The 10033-nt window shown below is 41.6% G+C and overlaps 1 protein-coding gene across 1 annotated transcript in view; it reads left to right on the plus strand.

The window, feature by feature from the left end:
• The window catches only part of SFMBT1 (Scm like with four mbt domains 1), a 39328-nt gene extending 33888 nt beyond the window's left edge, over positions 1-5440 (plus strand). The window contains 5 exon segments of the mRNA XM_031058206.1: positions 1073-1248; positions 1967-2145; positions 2267-2512; positions 2738-2866; positions 3559-5440. Of these exon segments, the coding sequence (XP_030914066.1) occupies positions 1073-1248; positions 1967-2145; positions 2267-2512; positions 2738-2866; positions 3559-3699 (871 nt within the window). The 3' untranslated portion in view covers positions 3700-5440.
• The last annotated feature ends 4593 nt before the right edge of the window (positions 5441-10033 follow it).

Here is a 10033-nt window from a genome sequence, read left to right on the forward strand (position 1 = left end):
CAGATACTCCTTTATAGTCTAGGGATGGTTTTGTAATTAGGTCACTGTGTTTGCATATTAGAGATTAGATTTTCCCAATGTGCCACTGCATACTTCCCTTCATAATTTTGAACGTGTCAGTAATTCTTTTGTTGGATCAGTTTCATGTACAAAAAGACATCTTTCCATATATTGGAGGACTGCTCTGAATCGGGCAATAGGAAGATGACAAAGATTAGTGTAAGTAGAAGGTATAGCTGAGGAATACAGAAAAAAATATTTGTTTTCTTTTGCCACAGTAGTGACACTAGGGATATCTGTGATGGACTATGATGATATACTTGGTTTTTACAAGGTATTACCTAGATACTTGCTGGTCTGAATCATCTCTGGTAGGTATCAGCACATGCTTGTAGCTGTGCTGGAAGGATAAAGCAGAAATGCTGAGCAGCTCTGGTAGATATTGCACAGTGCAGCTCTTTCAGTGTAATGGCAAGGCTGGTGAACAAAAAGGAATCATTTCTTCATTTAAATCAAACAGGAGCAGTATGTGGAGTCATGCAAGTGACTGTCCCAGGGAGTTGTTCAGCAGCTGGACAAAAGCTGATTGGAAATGTGGCAGTGGTCCACTTGTCTCCATAGGATGAGCACAGAAAGGTTCACCAAAAGCTGTGTGCTGTTACCTGAATGAGCTCAGTGGGTGCTCTCAGCTTTGGTTTGAGGAACCAGCTGTCCATGTCACAGTGGGCATTTCTGCAGTCCCATAAAAGCAAAGAGATAGCAAACCATCTGTGAACAAAGAAAACAAAATATCTGAACTCTGGGCCAGTCCCCTCAGATGGTGTTTTGTAGTTGTTGATGGGGCAGTGTTGCTGTGTTTGGTACTGCAGCCACCTCTGTGATGGATTTTCTTTATTTGGGGATCTGACAGAAGAGACATGAGCTCCTGTTTCCTGGACTTGGCAGTCCATAAAGTTCATCATTGCTCATATTTTTCTCAGTTTGATCTCAGTATTTTTGTACACCTTTCAATGAAGTCCTTTTATCCTGGTAATTAGAAGATTCCTAATTATGCCTGTATTTTCCCTGCTAGGTACAAAGGCAAGAGCTACCGTGCGACTGTGGAGGTTGTGAGGACGGCAGATCGGGTGGCAGACTTCTGCAGGAAAACCTGCATCAAGCTGGAATGTTGTCCAAACCTCTTTGGCCCTCAGATGGTGCTGGATAAGTGTTCAGAGAACTGCTCTGTCCTGACAAAGACAAAATACAGTGAGTATTCCCTGATCCACACCAAGGTGGAGTTTGGAGTGTTATATTTTAGTTTCTTTTGGCTTTGATGCCAGAAGGAGCAGCTCAAGCACTGCATAGAGAGGCCTACAAAATATTCATGTTCCAGTGTGTAGGGGAGAAAATATTAATTCTGAATTAAGTGGTAGAACCATGGCTTAACTTCTGTTGTGTGCTTAAAACTTTATCTTTTAAAAACAACTTTTGGGACAAGAGCTGACTAATGTTGTAGTTTAAGCGGCATTATAATTGCTTTTACCAAATTGTGGTGGGGAAAAAAATGTAACACCTTTAAGCTCTTTTCTTAGTTTTTAGGGTTTTTGTAGACTGCCTTTAACCATTTAACACTGTGAGAACAAACAGTGCATTGAGGCCATGTTTAAAAACTACAAATCATCATAAAAAGCACCATTAAATTGGACCGAATCTTTGATAATTTTTGTATAAAGTAGGATCATTTGGAGGCTTCCCAGAGATGAAGTAAATCTTTACAGGGCAAACAAAAGTTATCAGTAACTCTTGTTCCTTAAACCAAACAGAAGTGGAAAATACAAACATAGTGATTTTGAAGATTTGCAGAACTGGGGTTCCTATTGGGAAGTGTCCTTCTACTGATTTTCCAGTCCTGATGAGGGGCAAGCATAACTAGTGACCCTGAAGGTGCATTTCAACAGTGTGCTCCTTCCTTCTGTCCTGGCAGCACACTATTATGGCAAGCGGAAAAACAAGCGGATAGGTCGGCCCCCGGGTGGCCACAGCAACCTGGAAGTAGCCATGAAGAAACCAAATAAGAGACGGAAGAGACGAAAACACTTCTTTGTTCATAAGAAAAAACGTTCTTCTACGTCCGTGGATAACACTCCAGCTGGATCTCCCCAGGTAGGACAGTGCTCCTGGATCTGGGACGTGATCTTTGACTGCTTCATTTGAAACAGCAAACGTTAGTTCCTTGTAACTTCAGGGTTACAGCTGCTTTGTTTCTTTTCTCCTAACTCTTCAGGGCAGTGGGGCAGAAGAGGAGGATGACCAGGATGAGGTGGATGAAGAGTCTCTGACTGAGGACAGCACCTCAGAGCACCAAGATGAGCTGCTTGAAGAATCAGAGGTGTCAGAGAAAAAATCCTTGTCATCATCTCCCACCCAGAGTGAACTGTCTCATTCCCTGGCTCAGGACCGAGACAAGCGGAAGAGGAAGCTCAGGACCTTCTCCTTTTCTGATGATGAAAACAAACCTCCTTCGCCAAAGGTAACTTGGAATGTAGATTTCTGCCCTGGCTTGCTCCAGGCTGAGCAAGCACCAAAATCTTGGGGGTAATAACTACAATATGTGTGTTCTCTGTTTTGTCGTGAAGGGCGTTGTGAAAATTCTACAGAACAGTTAAAATCCCTCATGTTTGTTATGGTTGAGTTGTAGGACTGTAATAAAGACTAAGCATATGTGATATTTTGGGAATTCTTTTGGCTTGTCTAGGACATAAAGATGGAAGTTGCTGAAAAGCTGCAGCTGGACAGTAACCCTCTGGAATGGAGCGTGGCTGATGTGGTACGATTCCTCAAATCCACTGACTGTGCTCCCCTGGCAAGGATTTTCCTTGATCAGGTATCATTTTCTGACTGTTGAATGTTGAATCTGTCACTTGGCTTCTTATCCCCTAAGGAGTCAGAAAAATAATTTTTTAATAGGGTTGTGAGGAAATAAACAACTTGGGCAACCTGCAGCAGTTTGAGAGTTCAGGGAATGACCAGAATTTTTCAGGTTTCTCACTACTGTGGGGGAGGATATTTTGGTCTGCAGAGCATCTGAATCTTAAAACTACAAATAATGCCTACAACAAAGCACCATGACAAAAGTCAACATTTTATTTGCATCTTGGTTAAACTTTGCCATAAAACCAGAGTCTATTAAAACTGTGCTATTAGAACTAATGGTTGGGGTGGTTTGTGGTGGTAGATGTTGCAGATATATTTCACCTTGTGGAACCTCTATTTCTACAGAAAGATGCAGTGGTTGGTTAAAATTACTTTCTGCATGAAATTTCCTTGGTTTCTTCTGTTGGGTTGTATTTTTTACAGTAGAATCTCCTGAGAGTCTGTGCCTCAGTAGATTTGAGCTGGCATTTTAAGAAAGAAGTTAATTTGTTGTGTGGGAGAGAGATTTTTAAGCTGCCTGGGGGAACATGAAAGAAACATCTAATTCACAAATGATCACAAATCTGAAATTACAGCAAGTCAAAGCTGAAGGAGCAGGGAGAATAACAACAAAGTCACTCTGGAATTTTTGTCTTCTGACAGGAAATCGATGGCCAGGCACTGCTGCTGCTGACCCTGCCCACTGTTCAGGAGTGCATGGACTTGAAGCTTGGACCAGCTATTAAACTCTGCCATCACATTGAGAGGGTCAAACTTGCCTTCTACCAGCAGTTTGCAAACTGAGGAGCAGCCAAGTTGAAGTGGACCTTTGAAGCACAACTACAAAACCATGCTCCTTCTTCTCTAGCAAGTAAAGCCAAATGAACTTAAACTGAGGCCCTGGTGACCTAGAAGTGTGTGTCAGCCTCAATTTTTTCTATTTCAACAGAAGGAAGACAACATCTGGAGCAAAATGCCAATGCAAACACAGGGGCTACTCTACCAGCTGCCAGCTCGGGAACACAATAGTCTCTTGCTCTATGGTTCCCTTTTTTTAATGTATTTTTTAATGATGACAGAAAAGTCTCCTTTTGTGGGAAATGGCATTTCAATAGTTCTGTTGGCACGGAACTTTAAAAGGAGAAACAGATCCTGTTTACGTTCGCATGTAGGCTGCCAGAAATAACCTTTCTGTTCCTGATGTTTCACAGAATCCCCTGCCCTCCCTGTGGATGAACACTTGCTTTACCACAGCACTGACTTTGGAATGTGTTCTTTGCACATTCGTGTGTTAATGTTGAGATTTTTAATGAATTTGTTCATTGTTAGGACAACAATGTGGCCACAGGGTTCTGAATGTACAGTATAGCAAGAGTGTGGTTCCTTTTGAAGTTTTTTGTTTTATTTTGGTTTGTTTCACTGTTGTTGGTTTTGCTTTTGTTTTTACTACCTCTGTAGCCTGAACAGTAGAAGTGATGAACTAAAAAGGGAGGGAACTGCTCTTTCTGGACACGTATTCCGTGGCTGCACAGCAGTCTGGCTTCTGTGGGCATGTCCAGAGTGCAAACCAATGTCAGCTTCTGTTCCAAAGCTTTAGCTGAAACTTCTGTAGGCATAACCTGGATGTTTCCTTTTTTTCAGATGTCAGAAAACGGAATTATTTTGCACTTCTCTTACAGGCAGGCTGTAGGACATAAAGAAGGAAAGAGAAAGTGCCTCTGCATTTTCTATATTTGGGTTGTCAGATTTTTATTTGTTTCTTTATTGTATGAAGTTGTTTCCTTTTTGTTCTAGCAAACAATTGGGCCATGTACATAGAGCCTGTCAGCAGACTTTTGCTTTGCTACCTGAACATCTATTTAGAGAATACACTAAGGAAACTGCAATCAATAGAGGACTGCAACATAGCTCTGCCAGTGTTTGCATTCTGGATACTCTTATGAGCTTGACTTGTATTTTTAACTATCTAAAGATGCTCAGGATCAGACTTGATGAAAATTTGGTGAGTTGGCAAGGGATTTGTGTCCTTTTATTACAGAAAAGGAAAAGGACCAGTGGGACATCTTAGTTCCATCAGTAGACTCACAGTAGGATTAACTGCTGATTTTAATTTTCCATGGTAATAAAACCCAATCAGCCACTTGCTGTAGGCCAGTGCTTTACACTTGGAGTAACAGGGCTTATGTTACTTTCCATTAAAGTTATGGAGAAACTCGCATCAGGCTCAAGATCTGCATCACATCAGTGTTGAGTTTCAGCTGGCTTGCATTCATTCACTCTGCCTGTTCTCAGAGTGTTTGGAGGAGCACAGGCAGGAGCTGGATGTGTGCAGCTCTGCTCCTTTATGTCCTGTTCAAATCCATCTCTGCAGGAAGCCCCTGGCCTATGAATGCATGTGAGTTAGGAAGGTGCTTACTGCAGGAGTGGCTTTAGGAAGGATGCAGTTATTGGGTTCTGATGAACAGGGATTACTCTGGTCAAATGGAATGATTGGAGTGTCCCTTAGGCCCAGTGTGATTGGCCATTCCAAAGCTGTGAGCTGCAGGATTCACTTTACCTGCCACCTTGGTGTTGAGGGGGAGCTGCCTCCAGTGAAAAGCAGAGCTTGGTGACTGGGGCTGGTTGCTTTTGCCCCTTAGAGTAACTGCCTAGTCAAGGCAGAACTATTCACACAATTATTAAATCAGATTTTTTTTTGTTCCAGAATCAAAATGTCAGATTATTTATTAGCTGAATATTTCTGAGGGAGGGCAGTGTGTTGCTAGGACAATTTTTCTCCCACATTGTAAGCAGAGTGTGAAGACAAAATTAAGTTGAAATCAAAGTGTCCCTTTTTCCTCCTTACACCAGATATGTGGCCAATAAATTGATGTTTTGGCTCTTCATATTGTGCTTAGATCATTTGCCTGTACTCCAGTCCCTTAGGACAAACTCATTCATAAGCCATTAGGCTTGAAAAAATTTCTAAAGAAACACTGCTGCTTTGCTGTCAGCATCTTGTCTTGAGAAATTTGACCAGCCAAGAACTTCTGGGCTGGAAGATGATGCTTTTGGGTCAGTGCAGTAGAATTCCCAGAGTTCTGTTGTCCTGATGCCTGGCAGGATTGCTCCTGGCAGCATAGCCAGGAGATGTTGCTTTCACCTTTCCCCTTGGACAGATAGATGTCTTTTTAAGTAGTTGTCAGGAGAGAACAGAGCTGAACATGTCATTTGGTGGACCTGTTAACGTGGTGCCTGGGTTTTTAAATACAAATGTCATACTCTTTTTCTCAGTAAATAAAGCAGTCAGCAGTTTCAGCCCTTGGTGGGAGACTCACTGGTCACCTTTGGCATGTTTTATAGGCTGGATTTTTCTGCCTTGTTTTGGGAGGCACTGACAGTCTGGTCCCAATGGGATCTATTTTTGTTGAGATTTTCAAAAGGGATGTTTTCATTATTTGTGAAATGTTTTTATGCTGCACACGGGTACTGTACACTCTGTTTCCTGGAAAAAAAATGCACTCTGTTTTATTGCTGGATTTAAAAGGGATAATTGGGGCTTTATCTTGATGGATGGTGTTTCTACTTGACTCTGTTTCAAGTTCCTCTTTCTCTATGCGTGGCAGATGACACAACTGCACTTGTTCATCTTACTCCAGTATGACTTGAAATGAGCTCACGTGCTGCTTTAGTCACTGTTTCTTCAAAACTGGATTTTGTGTAGCTGGTGGCTGAATCTTGGATTTGGATGACAGCAATGTTTCACCATCAGAAATCACTGGGACTGCAGAATTAGGGTTCAGGGGTTTGTGCTGTCCTGTAGCACATAATTCACCATACAGTACAACAAAGCTGGAGTCCAGGACAAAGGCACTGATGTCTTAACAAATGTCTCCAGTACAAGAAAATTAACTCTCCACTGAGCCTTGTGTACTGTTAATGTGGCTGGTAACAGGAGTTTACCCTTGGCTTGACCCACTGAGGGTTTGTGTTCTTGCTTGTCATGTTTTCATATGCATTGTGCAGTCTTGGGTTTGCACACTGTAGCTTTAGAAACCTGGTGGTGCCACTTTGACTGGGCTAAGCTTAGCCTTGTTAGGCAGGAGGATTTTGTTGGGTCACTGTTGTGTGCTTTCTGCACCAACTCAAGGATTCTGTAACAGAGAAGTATTTGATATCCAAAAATGCCATGGAGGTTTAATGTGGTAGAATTATTCCCAAAGCACAAGCAGCTTGCAGTCCATCCTAAATTGAAAGCAGTCCTTCCAGGAGAGGAGAGGTACAGCACTGATCTTGGTGAATGAAGACTACTTTTTTCCTATCTCTAAACAAATATCCTTAAAGTTCCTCTTTGAGGAATGAAATAAAAGGCAGATTAATTTCTGTATTGTATAGAACTCCAGGAGTGTTTGCAGTCTCTCCTGTGGTTAATGGAAACAGTACATACAGAGTTTGGGAATGGTTTTAAAGATTACATTCTCTGTCACAACTTTTAGCAGTATTTTGTTGTTGTTTTAGGATTTGCTAGTGTTTGTTCTTTATTCCAGTGATGCTTTAAAGGAGGGAAGGAGTATTTAGCTGCTAGGTCCACAGAAGTGTAAATATATTTACAGGCAACTGGACTGAGGACTCCATTCTTCTGTATGAAGTACAAGCCTTGGTGCTTTGTTGGCAGAAAGCCCAGTGGCTTGTGAGATTTTTGAATGTAATGGAATAGGCTTCAAAACTATCGAGCTCAAGTTGGAGACTGAATACCTTTGGACCAAATCTGTTGTTACTAGATGAAGTAGCCTTACCAGAAAGCCAAAAATATGATCCTGTACAAAGCTACTCCTTAACCAGTCCTGTCACAAAGTGTCAGCCTGGTTACTGCCTAATGTGAGCTCAGATTACCTAAAAGTAACTAAGCACAAAGACATAGGCTGGGTCAGGAGACCTCAGATGTAGGATGAAGGCTCCCCTTCCAAGGGATTGTGTGCTGACCCCTTGTTTCAGAGTGCTGCTGCCCTTCCCCAAACATGCATGTAGCCTTGTTTTCAAAGGCAGCCTTTTGGGTGAAGGATTGCAATGGGACTTGGGAACACCAGAGACAACAAGCCTCTTTTATTGCAGTAAAACCAAAATACCAATCTGTATGAAACACAACAAAAATGAGTTAAGGTTAGTGACACTTTGTCTCCATGGTCATTTTGGTGGTATCTGTTCTGAAATGCGCCAGACATGCAAATGGACTTTGGATGAGAAGACAAAGTTGCTCAGTTCAGGTGCCCAGCCAGCAGAGTTTGGCTCAGCTTTAAGCCATGGAAGTGAGCAGATCTGTGCTGACAGAGCTCCAGGGCAGTGGGTCTGAGTGACTTAGCACAAACAATGGCAGCCCTGGCCTGGCACAGACCAGGGGGAGCAGCCCTGGGGCTCAGGGCCAACTCATGGCACGAGGTCAGCACTGAGCTCTGGGCACAAAGGAATTCTCACCCACTCTGAAAGTTGTTGAGCACCAGTTTCCAAGAAATCTCATGGCAAAACAAACAAAATAAATATCTGGAGGTGTCATGTTTCTCCTCTCCTTTTTAATTTCTTTTTTTTTATTTCTGTTTAAAATAAATTTTAAATAATGTCTATAGACAATCAGAGGTCTTCTAGGAATCTCTACCCAAAAGGGTGCCAGCTCCACACCTGTGGGCCTCTTTCTTATACTAACTCATTGGAACTGATGCACTTTTCCTGTATTTTGCCTTTTTTAATTAGCTGCTTGTTCTTAAACAAAGATTTAAATGCATATTGTGTTGTGTCCCTTCTGCTTGTTTTATCTTTCTTTATCTTTTAAAAGAAAAAAATATATATGCAGTGAGACTGAAGTACTACATGGAAGAGAAACATGCACAAGAAAATATGCCTATTAAGTCCCACCATTGTTTGAGCAGGTGTAACAATTTAATCAAAGGATTTTTTTAAAAAATATTTTGGATGGATATTTTACTTGTTTTGTCTGTAAATAGTGTACAAAAGTTTGTGTTATATGACAGTTTTAAGTGGTTGTAAGAAAATTAAAAAAGATACTTAAACTGTTACTGATGGCTTTGGTATTAATATCATAAATACTGCTGCTGACCATGAGCAATTTTCCATCTTGGAAGACTGTGGAAAGTTGTCTGGAATGTTCCATTGCTTGCATAAAAGGTAAATGCAAGCTATATAAATACCACTTGGAGAGGCTTCATGTTGAAGAGCTTGATTGGGTTTATTCAGTCCCTTCAAATGAAGGAGTCCTCTTTCGCAAAGCTTCTTCTAAGGTAACAGGTTTTGTTTCACAGGATGCTGAATCCAATTAATATACAGGAGCTGAGGACAGGACCTACAAATTGGAGTAATTTTCTTTTATTGCCTTCTTCAAACCTTGGAAGATGCTTGAGACAATCCACTGCAAACCTTGCAGATGCTGCAGCTCCTGGATGGTTTTGTAAAGGTTAGTGCTACCCCAGCAAGCTGAAATTTTAAAACAGGCTGGCTTTGCTTCCTCTGGATAACATGAGATGTTTCAGAAAACTTTGCCTTGCAAAGTTCTTGTTTCCTTACTTGGCATTCCAACAGATTGTACTCAGCGCTTGTTTCTTGGCTGCACTTCAGTTACCTTGAGCTGATTTTACACTGGGTGCAGAAAATGCATAGGAGTGGGATGAAACTGATTTGCTTAACACTGTCTTTAGACCTCTATAAATAAGTAGGATTTAACATAAATCTTCTCCTTGCTTTCACAGAGCACTGTCTGCTTGAGAGAAATCTGAAGGCTTGTGAACAGTACATAGCAGGAGGCAGTGATTTGTCTGCCACAGGTTTCAGAAGGGCTTATAGGAGTCATGATGAAATTAAACCCTTGAAGAGGCATTTTGGGGGAATGATCTGGTTTAAAGCATGGAATATGGAGTAACATGAGGCATAAGCCCTTTGAGTTATGTTTCCAGATTCATGTCTGAAACATAGGTTTTGTGCGTAAATAGCACTGGGTAAATCTTTAACCAGTATTGGGGTTAAGGTCAGGTACGTCTGTGGGATGTCTAATGTTCAGCAGCAGCTGTGAAAGTTAAAAAACCACCCTGGGCCACAAGCAAATAGGTCAAGCCCAGGTTGCAAATGCAGTGCTTGATGGCTGTTACCACTCAGT

This window comes from Geospiza fortis, unplaced genomic scaffold, assembly GCF_000277835.1.
Source record: "Geospiza fortis unplaced genomic scaffold, GeoFor_1.0 scaffold78, whole genome shotgun sequence".
NCBI classification, from domain to species: Eukaryota; Metazoa; Chordata; class Aves; order Passeriformes; family Thraupidae; genus Geospiza; species Geospiza fortis.